General features: G+C 37.1%; 1 protein-coding gene across 2 annotated transcripts in view; it reads right to left on the reverse strand.

The window, feature by feature from the left end:
• Positions 1–3,436: 3,436 nt before the first annotated feature.
• The window catches only part of LOC126162720 (uncharacterized), a 32,767-nt gene continuing 16,631 nt past the window's right edge, over positions 3,437–19,572 (reverse strand). Inside the window, exons 2-3 of one of the 2 annotated variants that reach the window (XM_049919382.1) lie at positions 4,798–5,148; positions 3,437–4,687 (exon numbers count right to left, since the gene is read on the reverse strand). In XM_049919382.1, the coding sequence (XP_049775339.1) occupies positions 4,846–5,148 (303 nt within the window). In that variant the 3' untranslated portion in view covers positions 3,437–4,687; positions 4,798–4,845. Of the gene's footprint in view, positions 5,149–19,572 lie in introns of both variants that reach the window. The other variant, XM_049919381.1, reaches the window with a different exon arrangement.

A 19,572-nucleotide genomic window follows, 5' to 3' on the forward strand; every position in this document is an offset into this window, starting at 1 on the left:
TCTGGACATGCTGGAAAATTGGCTCATGCCACAACTGGAGACCGACAGCGCCGACTTCATCTTTCAACAGGATGGTGCTCCACTGCACTTCCATCACGATGTTCGGCATTTCTTAAACAGGAGATTGGAAAACTGATGGATCGGTCGTGGTGGAGATCATGATCAGCAATTAATGTCATGGCCTCCACGCTCTCCCGACTTAACCCCATGCGATTTCTTTCTGTGGGGTTATGTGAAAGATTCAGTGTTTAGACCTCCTCTACCAAGAAACGTGCTAGAACTGCGAGCTCGTATCAACGATGCTTTCGAACTCATTGATGGGGACATGCTGCGCCGAGTGTGGGAGGAACTTGATTATCGGCTTGATGTCTGCCGAATCACTAAAGGGGCACGTATCGAACATTTGTGAATGCCTAAAAAAAATTTTGAGTTTTTGTATGTGTGTGCAAAGCATTGTGAAAATATCTCAAATAATAAAGTTATTGTAGAGCTGTGAAATCACTTCAATCATTTGTAATAACCCTGTATATATATCTAACAACAAAGATGATGTGACTTACCAAAAGAAAGCGCTGGCAGGTCGATAGACACACAAACATACACACAAAATTCTAGCTTTCGCAACCAACGGCTGCTTCATCAGGAAAGAGGGAAGGAGAGGGAAAGACGAAAGGATGTGGGTTTTAAGGGAGTGGGTAAGGAGTCATTCCAATCCCGGGAGCGGAAAGACTTACCTTAGGGGGAAAAAAGGACGGGTATACACTCACACACACACACATATCCATCCACACATATACAGACACAAGTAGACATATTATGTCTATCGACCTGCCAGCGCTTTCTTTTGGTAAGTCACATCATCTTTGTTTTTAGATATATTTTTCCCACGTGGAATGTTTCCCTCTATTACATATATATATAATGTGGGGTTGAAAGAAGCGACAAAGCACCCTTGTGGTAAAAGGACAAGACTTCTGGGTAATAGGTAAATAATGGCCACTACGGCAGTGATCTCAAGTGGAAGGAGTTAGCTCAAGTGTGAGGAATGACTCGCCAGTAAGCTACAAATTGTTTTATGATCGATATAACTGACAAGCTGTCAGATAACTGTCATATGTGTGAAATAAGAATGTTTTCATGTAATGTAAATATTATTATGTCGATTTTTTGTACATGTTTTCTTTTGTTTTGTAACTATTCTTGTATTGAGGTAGGAAGATTTCAATATGTCACTGAAAATTCAAATTTAAATGTGTTAATTCTTACTCTGTCTTTTTGAATAATATGTGTTATTTGATGACCAGTGCCTCCAGAGTTTTCTATTGAAATGTTTTAGTGTATGGAATGTTACATGTGTGAATTTAAAGTGAAATGATGTTGGTATATATGTAACACCTGTATGTATTATTCGGATTCATATTTAAAAATATTCATCACTATAATTCCATGGGGGGGGGGGGGGGGGTGATGTAACGAAGCAGGGTTGCCCACTGCTATCCTGTTTTGGTTTCACACTCATTCAGTAACATAGTTAAGCAATGATTTTTTTTTTCTTCATTTTCACTACTCAGATTCAGACTGCAGATTCTGTGGCCTTCAGCCTCATAGTAAAGAATTCAGAAATAGTTTAAATAAAACTCCCCTAATAAGATCTATTATTTCAGTACATTCTAATGTATATCCTGAAAGTAATGAGCTAATTAGTTTTATTGGAAATGCATCCTATTAAAAGTTATGAACAATGAAGTATATTGTGCAATACATATTAAGTAAAATTCAAGTGAGCTAATAGATTGAATTCAGCTATAAGACTGCATCCAAAAGAAAGCCTGAATTTTACTGATTCCAACAAAGTGTTAAATTAACCTAAAGTCTATTAGTTAAATAGATATTAAGACTTGAAATCTATAGCCTGTATGACTTTCAGTGCCAATTGTGACCAAACTACTAAATAATTCTGAGATCTGTTTCGATACTTTTGCTACCTTTATTTTCCTACGTAAAATTACTCCAGTCTCAACTTTGTAAGTACATTAATTAAGAATTAAGTAAATGTGAATAAGTAAAAATTATTGTTCAAGAGGACTGCCATGGTTATAAGTTGGGAATTCCCACTGCGGATGCATAAGTTAGTTCCACGTATTTAAATTGATACAGCTCACTCATGTTATTTAAGTAATAAAACCCAATAGTTAACTTCAAAACCAATTAGAAAGGATCATTTTAACCCTGGGAAATCATAAACTATAATATATTAACAGAAATAGTCAAATATTCAAACACTCGTCTACATAAGGTCCAAGCTGATGCAGTTCTCAGTTAGTTCTTGGTCAGATTCTCATGGAGCTAAAGTGTGGCAAGTCGGTTATTTTTTCTGGTCGGTACCAAAAAAGTGTAATTGAGGACATTGTTAAAGACTGGAAGTTTTTGACCTACCTAACGTGACGATTAACTGTAAGAGGCCTGGTGACATGAATATTGTGTGTGTGTGATATCAAATAAATCGCACTGTGGTTGTCATAAATGTTCAACAATGAATACGGTCTCGACTGTTGTTTTTGGAAAGCTTAATCTAGGACCCTGGCTTCTTAATTTCAGTGTGATGTAGGTGAGATGGACGCAGCTACCGGGAAGACAATATTGAATAAGCAAAGCAACGTAGGTCGGGAACACTGCGCACTGTCTATTGGGTGAGGAAATGTTTCAATACATCTGGTTGTGACGTGAATTTTAAGTGGCACTAATACAAGGATACAGCCCGGCACGTTACAAACACCTATACCAACACATTCATGGATGCTCTAGATTGGTTCACTTGAAATGGTCTGTCACTCACTGCCAACAAGACTCAGTTCATTCAGTTACACATGGCACAAAGAAACAACAGGAAGATGTTGAAATAAAATATAAGGATAAAGACAGAGAGACCAGAGTCTTCAAATTTTAGAGAATACTTATTCATAGCAACGTAAACTGGTCAGTTCACATCCTTGACCTAGGTTAAAGACTTGAGATCAGCAGCATTTCCCATTTGTTTGATTACATCTATTTGTGACAGGTGAATAATCAGAGCGGTGTACAAAGGATAATTCTATTCACTTACAACATATGGCAGCATATTCTGGAGAAAATAATCACAAGCAAATGAAATTATTGTATGAACTTATTACCTAGCTCTAGCATCTTACTTTTTAACAAAGCTGTTTACATACAAGTCAGATGGTAAGCCTTGTAACTAGGCAGCATGCTTGTTATTACTGCAATTATCGAAGTACTTGAATCTCTATTTCCATAGAACTGTTTACATATGCATTAGATTATGCTTTCTAGCCATTTATAAAGGATTATTATTTTAATTATTTGACATGTTCTACAGCCTAGCAATAAGCTTCCATCATGGTTCCATTAAATTCGAAAATAAAAATATGTAGGCCTATAAGACATTTTTATTCTTTTGATTTCTGTTGTATCTAGATCGTTACTGCTATGATATACATGCAGTCATCAATCACTGACAGTCAAAATGAATCAGTACTACAGAATAAAGATTTTATTCCAATTGAACCACTTGAGAGGAAATGGTTGTATTATTTCCTTAGATATTTCATATGTCTGCAACTAGGGCCGTGTTGTCACAATGTTTTACAGTTTTCTTTCCTTTCAGAACCACATGGTTACTGAAGTATAATCCTCGCATTAGATACATGGTGCAGTCATCAGCATCTGTACTGCATATAGTTAAACGTATGCATGTTACACAATTAGGCTAGAGGACTGCAGTGGTCAGTTATCTCGGATGGAACTTCACAGAAAGAAGGAGCATAAAGTTTCCATTTGGCTATCATGTTTAGTATAAAGTATGGGTAAATAATCTAATGTCACTCTAGGATACACTGAGATATAGGTTTAACCACCAGAAGGAATGTGGTATCAAAGAGAACCTTAGTGAATGAAAGCACAGTAATAGAAAATACCAATGCTGGAGATTAGTGTACCATTTCCACTCCTTGCCTCAAGTTCTGTGACTTGGCAAACAAGTCAATGAGGTTTCATTACTAACATTCGATAACATTTTTATGCACTCTGGCTAGCTCTGCCTTGCAATTGTTTAAGCTATAATTTCAGTTTGTAGTAAGAATTAAAACTTCCACTACAGAAAGGTTACTTCACTTTCAGGTAAGTGGGTCTCTCTACTTACTGTGCACAATTTTCCCAGTAGCATTACATCTGCCAGCTAGGCTAAACTTATTTCCCTTTATATTACACAGTCATAAACCAAGTTCATTACATTAGAATTAATTGTATACTATATTTTTCCTAAGATAGCATACCTAGACACATTAAAATTACATTTTCTATCAATGAAGATGCCTTGTGAGACAGCAAAAGAAGCATTACTTTTAAGGAATTCTTCAATAAATATCTAGTCAATGATAAGAAAATGCTTAACTTAAAAGTACATGGTTTCATCACATATTTCAAGAGTCAATAGTGGATTTAGGCATTTCAAAAGAAAAATTAATTACATGCACAGTCTCTGGCACATATGATACGCATACACGTCACTTTCACTAAACACAATAGCAGCAAACAGTGAAATCGTCTTTATACAATTAGCAGTATGTCTAGCAGAAATCAACTGCAAGCCGCAAGGACAAAACAGCATATTTTCGGGAGCTTCTCCAACCTATGCAAATGAAGAATACAACAATTAGCAGAACTCTCATTTGCATAATCTAAGGGTAAATCAACCCGAAAGAAAGTGTATCAGCAATGATGACACACGGAATCTCTTACGCAATTGTTTTCAGCCTGTAATCATAAACCACAAATGCCACATCACGATCAGGTATCTTCAGGCCTGCTCATGTTCCAAAGTTGTTGGCGCTTGTACAGTGACAAACCATCGTAACTTTGAATCTTTCCTATTGGTTTTACAGTCACCTTTGGTATACAACAGTATTCTGGCATTGGCTGTGGTTTGAAAAAGTCTGACAGTTGTGGTTCTTTGTCTTTAGGAAACTTTTTCCATACCCGAGATGAAGGACGGTCTCCAATGGCAGGAACAATGTCTTCTTCACGCACGTTAAGGGCTATCAAGTCCCGGTACAGATGTTCCTCGATAGGAAAATTCAATTTCTTGGCAATCTAGGGAAAAAAGAAAAGTCTTGGTATATATTTTTCATCGATGTATTGATTGATGATAAAACTACTGGGTGTATTGTTTATAAAACAAATGGCTCTGAGCACTATGGGACTTAACATCTGAGGTCATCAGTCCCCTAGAACTTAGAACTACTTAAACCTAACTAACCTAAGGACATCACCCACATCCATGCCTGAGGCAGGATTCGAACCTGCAACCGTAGCGGTCGTGCGGTTCCAGACTGAAGCGCCTAGAACGGCTCAGCCACACCGGGCGGCTATAAAACATGTTTTCTAAAATTTTTTAGTGAACAGTACAGAGCAATGGGAAATATAAGTAATGGAAGAAGTTAGGTAAATGACTCACTGCACAGCTGCAGCACTGCGTGGTTGACAGGAACATATGAAATGACTGAAAATGTAGTTATGCTTTGAGAAGGTGTGGTGTCTCCTTCACATCTAACTCCCCCCCCCCCCCCCACACACACACACACACACACACACAGAGAGAGAGAGAGAGAGAGAGAGAGAGAGAGAGAGAGAGAGAGAGAGCTGCAGGGCTAAACTGTCCCAGACAATTAAATTGTAACAGTGCAGTGGCAATTCAATGGGGTTGGCTAAGACAAAGTGGCCAAGAAGGTGAACATGTATTCTGAACTACTAAACTCTGAGGACTTTCAGTATTATTATTATTATTTTATTATTATTATTATTATTTTTTTTTTTTTTTTTTTTTTTTTGCTCCTCTCAACCACAACCACTCAACTACGGGATACGGAGAACTGTTATCAGACATTTTTAGTAAACAGAAAGATACATTTGTGGAATGGAACTGGCAAAAGAATGACACCAGATTATTATCACTGATAAGTGGTCAGTTTATGCCATCACAAATAAAATAGGCTTAAACTAGAAACACTCAGCCACACTGTGCACAACAGGTCCACATGGTTGATTCCATATATGCAAGGGACTGTGATGTGATATACAGAGGGTGATTCAAAAGGTTGCACACAACTTGAAAGAGTCAATAGAGGAGTTGAAATACTGAAATACAACAACTCTGGACTATGAACTTATGGTTTTGGAAGTAATCCTGAGCCAGTGTAAGTTCGGAATGCCAGGAACAGGAACAAATACTGCAAACCCTCCCCCACATACACAAAAGCTCAGAAGAGCTAAGATAAAGCAGCTGTCAACCTGAAGTTGGTTTGAACAACTTAGTGCTTTACTTGGCATGGCCGCACTGGATTTGGTGTGCTGGCGTTCACTTTCACCAGCACTAGGAAACATTGTATAGTAAGCGTTAAACTAAGCACGCTGATGACAATAGAAGACCAAGGCTACGCACCTATAATGACCCCTGGGCAGCATGCATATATGCCACCGCCAATGACCGAGCTGTCTCTCTCTCAACCTCAGTACCTCAGTGCGTCGCATCGGGATTCAGTTCGCATTGCACCTCAATACGTCGCACCGTTCTCTAGCCTTCCACAGTGAGGGAATGTTAGTCACTGTATATAATTGTGATATGGACACAGACAAGACTCACGAATTAGTATATGTTATTTGATTGCTGTTAACTACACAGCTTCAGAGTGGACATCATTGGAGTTAAGAACTTAGTCGGATCCTGTAATAAAGTTTATTTTAACCACATGTGCATTTTGTGTTGTAGTGAGAGCAAACTGGCCACCCACTCATCATACCACCCTCTCCTCATCCAGCAAGGAACCACAAAACATTACAAAAGGACACAGCCACAACAGGTGGCATGGAGGTGCCTTCTTCCAAGCTTTGAACAAACTTATCTAGCCAGTTAAAGGGTGATCCATTAGGGGGATCTATAGCAGACTCTGAAATACAGCGCAACCCATTATTTTTCACATCAACAAACATTGGCAGAGGTGGAAGAAATGCTGATAAGTGAGATAAAAATCCTATGACTGACTGGAGAACCAACCCATGATGTTTGGATCTGTAGTCAGGGACTTTACCACTGAGACGTAGAAGCAAAGATAAAGTACTGTTTACTCAACAATGTTTCAAAATGATGACCATTGCGTTCAATATAGCACTAGCTTCTTCACAGATAATTCCGGTACACTCTAAGAAGTACACTAGGCAATGAACGATCCTCATCACATGCTGCGTCCGCCCCAGTAGCTGAGTGGTCAGCGTGACGGATTGCCGTCCTCCGGGCCCAGGTTCGATTCCCGGCTGGGTCGGAGATTTTCTCCGCTCAGGGACTGGGTGTTGTGTTGTGTTCATCATCATTTCATCCCCATCCGGCGTGCAGGTCGCCCAATGTGGCGCCGAATGTAATAAGACCTGCGCCAAGGCGGCCGGACCTGCCCCGCGAGGGGCCTCCCGGCCAATGACGCCAAACGCTCATCATCATCATCATCATCACATGCTGCAAGTATCACTGTAAAGAGTTAGTTTGTTTATCACGAATAGTCTTACAAACACAAGGCTTTTGACATGGCCCCCAGCTCTCCTGTCAAAGAAAGGGACATCACAACAGGGGAGTGAGGTGACAATGTCCTTACAATTCAAAGCCTGAGATATAAGACACTGAGTATGTCATGTACTTGGACAGAAAAGTATGCAGCTGCTCTTTCTAGTTGAATCCACATCTGATAACACATTTTAAGTTGAACATCCTCTAAAAGTTGCTGAACTTATGGTATGTGTGCATTGATTGTCCTTTTTGTTCCTAGCATTCCACAGCTTTCTCTGTCTCTGGATTGCTTCCAAGACCATAAGTTTCTATTCCACAGTTGTTGTATTTTTACTCCTCTATCAGTTCCTTCATTTTGTGTGCAAGCTTTTGTATCACACTTACAAAAAATAATGTACAACTGAAGGAATACTGTCAAAAGTTACTGATTTCCTAGCACTTTCTACTGAAGCAGTTTTAATCAGGTAGAAGCTAATTTTGATAATACTTGGCTTCTGACAAACATTTCATTGACATTGTGGGGCCATATATGCAGGTCAGGATCATGAGGGAGTCGAGCATCAAACATCAATGAATGTCTTCTCTTATGTTCTTTTAATCTGTATTTAATTTTATTCTTTGTATGGAATCTAGAAATGTGTGATCCTCTACTTTTTACTGTTGATGTACATCTCCGAAGAAAGGTTCATATGTCCAGCAAACTAGATAAAGAGGCAGTGGTTGTTACATCTCAATGGGTGTAAAATAAAGCATAAATCCAGAGATAGGGAAATGCTATCAACTGGACAATGGGTGAAGCCTTCAATGACCACTGTAGCAGAACACTATCAAAAGATCTTTAACAAAATCTGAAAAAATTCTCATCATATGTTAAGATTGTTACTGACACCAAAGTTAGTTTCAGACAGTCGTGAACAAGACAGAAACTTCAAATGTTCATGCATGTCTGCATAATTCTATTTGCCCCAATTTAATTCTCACACAAATGCTAAGATGGACAACATAGATACTGGTGTCAGTGATGTTAAGAAACAGTGCAAATTGTTGAAACTGAACAAAGCTCCAGGGCCCAATGTAATTACTATCAGGCTCTATATTGAATTTGACACCGAATTGGCTGCTCTTTTAAACATAATACACTGTAGATCCATCTAACGTAAAAATCACATCCAGTGTTGGGAGAACATTTCACACATGTACAAGATGTGTAACAGGGGTGATTCAGAAAACCACCATATGATATCCTTGACATCCAGTTGGTGTAGAATTTTAAAACATACTATGAGCTCAAATGCAATGAGGCATCTCTAACAGAATCACTCCCTCCTTGCCAACCAAGATGGATTTTAATAACATCATTCACGTGAAACACAACTCTTATTTTCCTCGCACATCCTGAAAGCCATTAATCAAGGCATTCACATAGATGCAGCATTTCTTGAGTTGCAAAATGATCTGTTTCAGTACCACACTTATGTTTATCACTGAAAGCATGACTGTATGGTGTATTAGGCATAATTTGTGACTACTGAGGGTTTCTTGGTAGGAGTGATGTAGCATATTTCTCGGATGGAGAGTCATCAACAGATTGTAGAACTAACTTCATCTGAGACTTAACCAAGTACACTGGGTCTCTGCTGTTTGTGTTGTATGTTAATGACCTTGCAGACAATATTAATAGTAACCTCAGACTTTTTGCCAATGAGGTGGTTGTCTATAACGAAGTAAGCCTGACAGCAGCTGCACAAATATTCAGTCAGATCTTGATATGATCTCAAAGTGGTGCTTTCAATGTGCAAAAATGTAAAACTGTGCACTTACAGAAAAGACACTAACATAGATCCTATGACTATAATATTTGTGAGTCACAGCTGGAATTGTCAGAATGTCACAGCTGGAATTGTTAAATTCATACAAATACATGGGTGTAACACTTTGTATGGATATGAACTGGTATGATCTCGTACGCTCAGTCGTGGGTAAAGCAGGTGGTAGTCTTTGGTTTATTGATAGAATACCAGGGAAATGTAATCACAAGAATGGGTCACACTAGAGGCCTGTACACTGTCTCCTTTACGGATGAGCTTAACTTTCCTCAAATTCTCCCAATGAAACAAAGTCAAGCATTTGCCTCCACTACTATCAATCTGAGATCCTCATTCCATTTCACATCACTTTGCCATGTTACGCCTAGATATTTAATCGAAGAGACTGTGTCCAGCTGCACTCCACTAATGATGTATTTTAATGTTACAGGATTGTTTTTCCTAATCATCTACACTAACTCACATTTTTCTATGTTTAGAGCGCACTGTCATTCATCACACCAACTAGCAGTCACTCAAAGATGACACCTTCTCATACATTACAACGTCATCGACACACAGTCATAAATAGCAGTTCACCCTATCCATCAGGTCATTTAAGTACACAGAGAACAAGAGAAATCCTATCACACTTTCCTGGGGCACACCTGATGATGCTTTTGTCTCTGATTAACATTCACTGTTGAGTACCAGATACTGGGGTCTATTATTTAAAAAGACTTTGAGCCACTCACATATTTGGGAATCTGAACTGTACTTTCAGACCTTCATCAATGCTCCTCAGTGGGACACTGTGTAAAACACTTCTGGAAATCTAGGAATATGGAATCTGCCTTTTGCCCTACATCCATGGTTTGTAAGGTATCATGTGAGAAAGGGGCAAGCTGAGATTCGCACAAGTGACACTTTCTAAATCTGTGCTGATTTGTTGACAAAATTTTTCTGCCAAGAAAATTTATTATATTTGGACTCTGGATGTGTTCAAGAATTCTGCAGCAAAGCAGTGTTAGGGATATTGGTCTGCTATTACGTGGGTCAGTTCTTTTACCTTTCTTTGTGTACAGGAGTCACCTGCACCTTTTTTTACTCGCTTGGGACTTTTCACTGGATGAGAGGTATGCAATTAATGCAGGTCAAGTATAGGGCCAGAGTCGCACAGTACTCTCTGTAAAACTGAATTGGGATTCCACCTGGCCCTGGTGACTAATCTGTTTTCAATTCTTTCAGTTGTTTCCCTACGTCACAGTTGCAAATTCTTTGTCCTCCATGTGGGAGTATGTATAACATTCAACCGACTGTATATTTGTATGATCCTCTTGCACAAATGATTTCTTAAATGTAAAATTTAAAACTTCAGCTTTCTTTTCACTGTTTTCTATTGCCACCCCAGACTAGTCAATGACTGACTGGATGAAAGCCTTCAACCAACTTAGAGATTTTACTGATGACCAGAATTTCCTCAGGTTCTCGGCAACAGCTTTCACTATGGTATGAAGGAGGAAGTTTTTGTACGTTTCATGCACTGCTCTTCTTACAGGAGCACAAATTTCTATAACTTTTCCCTGTCAACATTTGCACACTGTTTTTTGAACCAATAGTGCAACAATCTCTGTTTCCTCAGAATTTTCCGAATTTGATTACTAACCCACAGAGGGTTCTTTCCATCCTCAATCAACTTACTTGGGAGAAAAGGCTCCAGATCGCACTTTACAATAAATCTGAACTTTGCTCATAATACCTCTACATCCGACATACTAGAGCTAAATGATGTCCACTCACTGTTTACATGGGATGCTAACAACTGCTTATCTGCTTTTTCTAATATGAACATTACCCTGGCCTTCTTGACTTCACTACCTGTTGACACTATGATGACATCATGATCACTAATCCTAATTTCTATACTTCGACACACAAGTCGCCGCAGTGGTGTCAGCTTGAAAGACTTGCACCAGGCGAACAGTCTACCTGACGGGAGGCCCTAGCCACATGGCATATCCATTTCGATACTGACACTGTTGATAATGTCAGGCAAGTTTAATGGTCTGAGATATTTCCGTTGCATGTTGGTTATCTAACTCGCCGTTTTAGACGGTTTTTAGAAAACTGTGTTCACAAGACTATCTGCTCATACTACCTGCAGTGGATCCAAAGACGTTCCAGTCAACATTCCTAGATCACCTGCACAGTCACACTAGCTCGCATAGTGTACTATAGCATTAAAATTGTTCAGATGGTCAAAAGAAACCTAACTAAGACAAGAGGAGAACTGAAATGGATGCACAGGAATTTGAAGCTAGCTGATCACTTACAAAAATACATGGATGACACAGATACCCTGATAACACACAAAAAAACGTTGCCCCAAAAATTTTAGGGCCCTATGGACTCCTCTCTTGGCATAAGCTAATGCCTGAGTACGTTTGAAAAGATTGGAAAGAGTATAATCAATAATTAAATGTTATTTGTCTTCATTTTTCTAGATGAGTAACTCTATCACCATGGTTTTCAGTACTTCAGCTCAGCAAAACAGCACAAGATATAAATCCCATTCTATAAATGCACCTAGGCCATTGATTATTACAACTTATTTGGGAAGAATGTCAAATTAAAATACTGTGATGTTGGTCACATGTCTGCCCTGACAGCATAGGCCACACTGTCAATGGCTGCCAATATGGGCATGTGTCGTGTCCATAAACATCAAAACAGTTGCAATAGTGAGAACAAAAGAGTCATTAAGATTAACATTACTGAAATTTATTCCTCTGTGATAATGTGATTAGCAACATGACACATTTGCTTGTAATCATGAAAATGAGAGTATGAATCACAATAAAATCCTCCCTGTTTGGAAGCTACAGAGTTCAAAACAAAACTTTATTTACACTGACAACTTGAAAAATCAAGAGAGATATAGTCAGTTGTGGCATCAAAAAACATTATAGATATACAACGATGTTAAAAGATATCTTATATGTAGTAACTCAGCACTCATCTCTTTTGATGATATCGGCTATACAACAAACACACACACAATGATGGCCTGTAAATTCTGACACATCATCCAGATACTAACATAGAGAATGTTCTCTGAAAAGGGCCACAAGGAAAATTAATTCTTATTTTTAGAAGTGGAGCTTTCAATCAGACATTAAGAAGACATCACTAAAGTCAATTCAAACAATCTTTCAAGGATTGTATTACTGAGGCACACATTTTAACATTCCTTACAATGTGACATCCAAGGACCATCACTAAACAAAACCCATACTGAATCTGCCAATATGTTGAGAACATTCACACGTATGATAACATTCCGCACAATGCTGGATTCACAGATTATTAAATTAGATTAGACTAGATTCAGTTTTTGTTCCATAGACCCAAAAATGAGATGATTCTTGTGGGTGTGGAAGATGAAAAAAAGTACAAAATAAAAAACATAGAACATCTGAATATAATACTCCCTTCCCTGATCATTTGTCAGGAGATTGTCAAAATATGTGAATACATTACAGTAAAGTGTAACTGCTAATATTTACAGAATTAATACACTGTCAGAATGAAGTACAGTTATGCACTTTTAATAAGCTTAATGCAAAAAATACCTAATCTTGACTGTTGTGACCAAGTACTGTCAAAACTCAAATCTAAGAGACATTTTTACTTAAGCTGGTTTAACAGTCACTGCTAAGACATTCATCTATAGAATAGAAGGAGTTGCCTATCAAAAATTCTTTCAAACTCTGTTTAAACTGTGCTTTATTTGAAACCAAGTTTTTAACGGCTGCTGGTGATTTATTGAAAATGTGAGTTCCTGAATACAGGACCCTTTTTTGGACCAAGGTGAGTGATTTTATGTCTTTAAGTATTCTTATTCCTAGTATTGATACTGTGTGTTGAGATATTGGTTGGAAACAGATCCATATTATTTGCAACAAATTTCATTAAGAATAAATACACCAAGAAGCAGTGATTGGAATTCCCAGTTCACTGAACAGGATCCTACATGATGTTCTTGAATTTACACTGCAAATGATTCTTATTACACACTTTTGCACCCTAAAAGCTTTTGCTTGGTTTGATGCGTTACCCCAGAATATGATCGCGTATGACATAATAGAATGAAAGTAAACAAAGTATGGAAGTTTTATATATATCCTACATCTGATACTATTCACACTGCAATACAGACTTTATCACGCGCTTCACAAATTCTGTGTTATACCCTTCCCAACTGAATTTATTATTGAGTCATAGTGAATTTATTATTGAGTCATAGTGCCAGAAAGTTAGTGCTGTCAACCTCTTCCCTCTACATGTCTTCACATATTATCCATGTGGTGGAAGGAAATCTCTTACAGGTTCTGAACTCCATATAGTGGGTCTTTTCAAAGTTTAATCACAATGAATTAGCTTTCAACCATTTCTTAATGTCAATGAAAATTTGATTAGCAGCCATTTCCAAATCTGTATCTCACTTGCTACTTGCTGTAATGTTTGTATAATCTTCAAACAAAACAAACTTAGCATCTAGCAATGTCCATCTATAAAAGAATCTCTACTGAATCTATCAATATGGAGTGCATTAAGGAAATACATTAGCAAGTATTCCACTAAGTTCTCTATATTATTATGGACCAAGAAAAAAAGCCTCAAAATAGCATTTTCTGTCAGAGAATCAAATGAGCAATAACCCACTCAAGGAGGAAAAAATATTACTAGAACACTTCTATTTAAAAAGGCAGCTAAAACACAATTCACAGGCCTATGTAGTGCATATTGTACAGTTGAAGATTGGTTAGATAACTCATGTTACAGGTTAATATGCAAAAGTGATAACTACAACATCCCATCACATAACAATACCCATTCACAATGTAATACTTTTTGAAAAAAAATCACACGCCAAGATCTATCATGCAAGATACTATAATGTTATGTCAATGTTTAATGCATAAGGGATGGATTCTGACCCAATTTTACAAATGGCTACAGTATAATTGACACCAAATGAATGAGGCAATGCAGCTGTTAAGACACTTATCTCAATATTTGGGAGGACAGACAATTGGGGATATACTAAGAACTGGATAAACCTCGTCATCTTTGACCAACAATGTCACATTTTAATCATAGATATTCATTTCTTAATTTTCAAGCATAGATAATAAATCAGTTATCTTCTATGGCGAAGTGTCATCACCATAAATAGAAATAAATGAATGTGTTGGACGGAGGGGAAAAGTCACATTACAAATTTACAGAGCCATTTGCATGAATATTCTAGGAGGCGGAGTTTACCGGACACATATTACCTGTTTAAGTATTTTCTTAAACATGTTGTTCACACGTGTCCACCAACATTAGTTAGTTAAATTCATGCTGAGGAAGTGGGTAGGGGGGTAAATGATGGTTATGGAACAGGTTGGGTTTTGGTGGTGACAATTTACAGATTTTGTTTGGGTTTTTTGGGGTTATTTAATCTTTTTTTCCTTTTCTTGTGTTGAGTAGAGTTTGTTAAGTCCCATAGTGCTCAGAGCCATTTGAACCATTTGAGTAGAGTTTCATCTGCAGTTTTGTTTTTTGTTACTTTCCTTTCATTTTGTTTATACATTTTGTGGGTGTATGCCCTTGTACATATGTGTTTATCTTTTTCTATATAGTGTATGTGGGTATATGACTTTTGTTGGTGTCTCTCAAGGCCAGCCTTGGTTTTCTCTGGAGAAGTTTGTGCATGGTGAGTTTAAAGTCTTATTTTTATTTTGTCTCCTTTCATTTATTTCACGGTCGTTTCATATGGTTCTCTGTTTCGTGTTTGGGTTTGTTTATGTTTTTATGTTTACTGTTTACATAATACTAGTATTTCATGAATGCTACTATCAGGGGTGTTCTTTCCTCTGCAATTCATTTGTGTCCTGCAGTATGTAGGTCATTTGAAGAATAGGATACTAGTACTTCTGAAAGCTAAAAAAACGACATCCATAACACTGGCACCCAGTACCTCAGTTGAGCTACGAATGTTGCATCCTGTTCTTTAGTTGGCCTGTATAAATCAACTGAAATATAAGATACAAATTTTACGAATGTCACTTTTTTTGCCTTCTCTAATACTAGTATCCTATTCTTCAGTTGATACTAATACTAGTGAAGTGAAAAAAAATTCAACACATTTAAAATCTGTATCCCGTACTTTAGCTGACCTTTACTGAACAACTGAAGTACAGGATACAATCTATACATGTCAACTGAGGTACTCCACGCCAATGTTACATATGTTGCTTTTGCCAGCATTAGTACCCTATTCTTCACTTGTCCTATAGAGGTCAACTGAATCTGTCGCAGGGAGGGGAATATGCCACTTTTCAAATTTACAAAGACATTTGGGTGAATATTCTAAGCGGCGAACTTTGCCGGATACATATTGTCTGCTTAAGTGTTTTCTCAAATGTGTTGGGCACATGTATCTACCAAAATTTGTTAGCTAAACTCATGCTGAGTAATGTTACACATAAATGTATGTATGTATGTATGCATGATCTATATAGGTCATCTGTAAATTACGTTTGAAATCTGGATGGTCGTGATGCGTGTCTACAATCTGTTTTCCCGGTACTACATTCCTTTGCTCTCAACACTCATCTATGCTTTTAAATCTTTTCCATACATCATCTGTCATAACTTGTGACATCATTGATCAAAGCTGATGGGTTGTATCCCATTCTTCAGTATTCCCGAGGTTTCCCTCCCTGTCCATCCTGATTTAGATTTTCCTAAAGCCTTTCAGGCAAATGCTTGGATGGTTTTTTTAGCCAGCCCACGGCAGATCATTTGCGCTATCATCATAAAAACATCTTAATACATTCTAGGCCTATATGTGAGTATGTTTGAACTATTTATTTTCATTTTATTATGATGACAAATCCTATACAATTGTGAGATGATCTCTGGATGAATAAATAAGTAAAATAAATATGGATGAGACTGATTCAGAGATCTCATTATCAGATGTACCACCATTTGATTCAGTTTTATTAACAACAGTCGATTCTCTAATAAGAAACACTACAGCAGTCCATGTTTCTTTCAGAATACACAAAAATGCCATTATGATTATTAAATGCTATATTGAATAAATGATAATGTGACATCTGCAAGTAAATATTCCTCTGTCTTAAAAGAAAATAACGCAGAACAGCTAGAACTGACAAGCGGAGTAAGTGATCATGATAATTCTGAAGTAAACATATTAAAAACAGCTTGAAACGCAAAATTCCTTTGCGTAAATATAAAGTTCTTAAAAAAAAAGCTTCCGGAACTCCAATACTGGCTGGAAGAGGTAAATTGTAGTATGCTTATGATAAATGAACATGGTTATCATGTAAGGAATTACAGTTAGAGTACAAAATGGCTATGAATTATTTGCAAGTTACTGTAGGACAAATATGAAACATGGTGGTGTGTCTCTCTACATTAATGAAACACTAAAACTAAATTATTAAATTATAGATGTAAGTGTACTTCATATAGAATCTAGCTTTGAAGTTGCTGCAGTACTATTACCAAAGCTGGAAATTATAAGAGTGTCTGCATATCATCCTCCCAATCGCAATGAAGAATCATTTATACAAAGTTTTCAGAAACAGTCTTGCTTCAAGTACAAAAATTGCGGAGTTTTAATGTTTGATGACATTTATACAGACATTAGTTTTAGAAGTAGAACTGTAAGCAATTACTCAATACATTAAGGTCACTAAATTTTTACTATATAAATGACAAGCCCATTTGTAATTTTCACATGAGTAGATAACAGTTTAATCTAATCAAACTACATATTTCTGACCATGAAGGGCTATGGCTTAGAATTCCTATGGATCATAAAACAGATACATGTCAGGAAAGAATAATTAGGCCCATAAATGAACAGAAGCTAAACAAACTAAAATCTATATTAACATTAATAGAATGGAATGAACTACTTATACATGATATGGATGCTAATAAGTCAACCAAAAGATTTTTAGAAGTGGTAACTGAAATCTTTGAAAAAATATTCCCTAGATATCATAAGAAATATTACAAGCATAACCCGCATTCTAAACCAGGAAGTTTAAAACACTGGTACACATCACAACTAAATACCGCAACTTAAGAATCTTGATGCTCCTGTATTATGAAAACACAGTAAAGCAGGTGGCATAATTCGTATCACTTCAGGCAGGGAGGGTTATCTTTGTAGTCTCGGATGTTTTTGAATTTAGAATACATTAAAATTCAAGAGTAAGTAAGACACACACATTTTTTTGTTTTCTCCAAAAACAAATCCTGCCCGAAGATACAGGCCTCCAAAGATGACACTGCGAACACCATTTTCAAGATGAGAATTTTGGAAAAAATTTTAAAATGCTGTATCTCTATAACAGTTCTAGATATTTTGTTACAGTTTATTTTTATTTGAAAGATAATTGCTTTATGATTACAATGGTATCCTCCGTCTGGACATATCTGCCAAAGTTCTTGTACTGTCACCTTTTGAATTTTTTCTATAGTTTACAGATTTTTTTTTCCAAAAATGTCAATCAAGAAAAGTCAGATTTTTTTCTGTTGATTAGTACCATGTAGTACTATATTCTCTGTAAAGGAGAGCTTCCACTTTTAAGTTGGACAGGTTTTATTTTAAACAATAATTTTTTTTAACTTTCAAAGGTAATGGATGTCTTCACTGAAGTTGTTTCTTACTAATTTCTTTATTACAATGTTTATTTCTATTGTCTTTGTTGCAGTTATTTCTTATCACTTTTTTTGTTGCAGTTATTTCTTTTCACTTTCATTGTTGCAGATACTTCTTACACTTTGCAGTAGTTTCTCGTCAGTTTCTTTGTCCTGGTTGTTCATGGCAGGTTTCTGTGTTGTAGTTGTTCAGTGCTAAATTGTTTACTGAAGAAGCTTCTAAGAAATTTGAGACCATCCAGTGAGTTCTGTGTTTTTGTGAGGAATTTGCCAGTTGACAACTGCAGTGTGTTTTGTGAAAAGGACTGTTTAAAATGTCTTCTGACTGGAGCCACATGAGAGTGAAGTGTGCATATCCATAAAAGAATGATATATAAGACAAACTAAAAAACAGACTTTGTTCAGGTTGGGAATAAGTGTTCTCATTTGCAGACTCTGTTTCAAATTGAAGATGTTTCCTGCGACGACTTTTTGTGTTCTAAATGTTTTGTCAGAATAACAACAATGACAATACCTGAACAAGGTGAAACCTCCCAGGTGCAGATGATGCAGATTTTTCATCAATAGAGGAAGAATTATATACCCAGAAACAGTCAACTACAGAGGTCAGTGTTAGTCCTGTTAAGAAACTGTGGTCAGTGAAGTCAAGTCATAAGCTCTATGCGTCAAGAAAGCGCAGAGAAATTACTAAAGCTATGGATGAATACACTACAGCAAAACTGACCACTCTCTTCAAAGTAGAAATTCCATTTTCAGAAGAATATAAACCAAAGCATTCTTGCACCTCTTGCCAGGAAGTTTTCACAAATTTCAATTCAGCTGTTGAATATTGTGCATTGTACAGTGTAAAGGTGCAAGTTTTAATTATTATTCCAGACATTTTCAAAGAAAACAATTTTGAACCACCTTCCATCAGTATCAAAGTACATGGTAGACAAATAGAAAAATGTGAGGTGTGAAAAGGAGTCTTTGGAAGACCAGATCCCTATTATGGTCATCCAGTAGAAGCAACTCAAGTTCAGATTAGATTAATACTAGTTCCATGGATCATGAATACGATATTTCGTAACGATGTGGAACGAGTCAAATTTTCCAGTACATGACATAATTAAGTTAATTTAACAACATAATTATATCTAAAAACAAAGATGATGTGACTTACCAAACAAAAGCGCTAGCACGTCGATAGACACACAAACAAACACAAACATACACACAAAATTCTAGCTTTCGCAACCAACGGCTGCTTCGTCAGGAAAGAGGGAAGGAGAGGGAAAGACGAAAGGATGTGGGTTTTAAGGGAGAGGGTAAGGAGTCATTCCAATCCCGGGAGCGGAAAGACTTACCTTAGGGGGAAAAAAGGACGGGTATACACTCGCACACACACACATATCCATCCACACA

The sequence above is a fragment of the Schistocerca cancellata genome, chromosome 2 (assembly GCF_023864275.1).
Source record: "Schistocerca cancellata isolate TAMUIC-IGC-003103 chromosome 2, iqSchCanc2.1, whole genome shotgun sequence".
Lineage (NCBI taxonomy): Eukaryota > Metazoa > Arthropoda > Insecta > Orthoptera > Acrididae > Schistocerca > Schistocerca cancellata.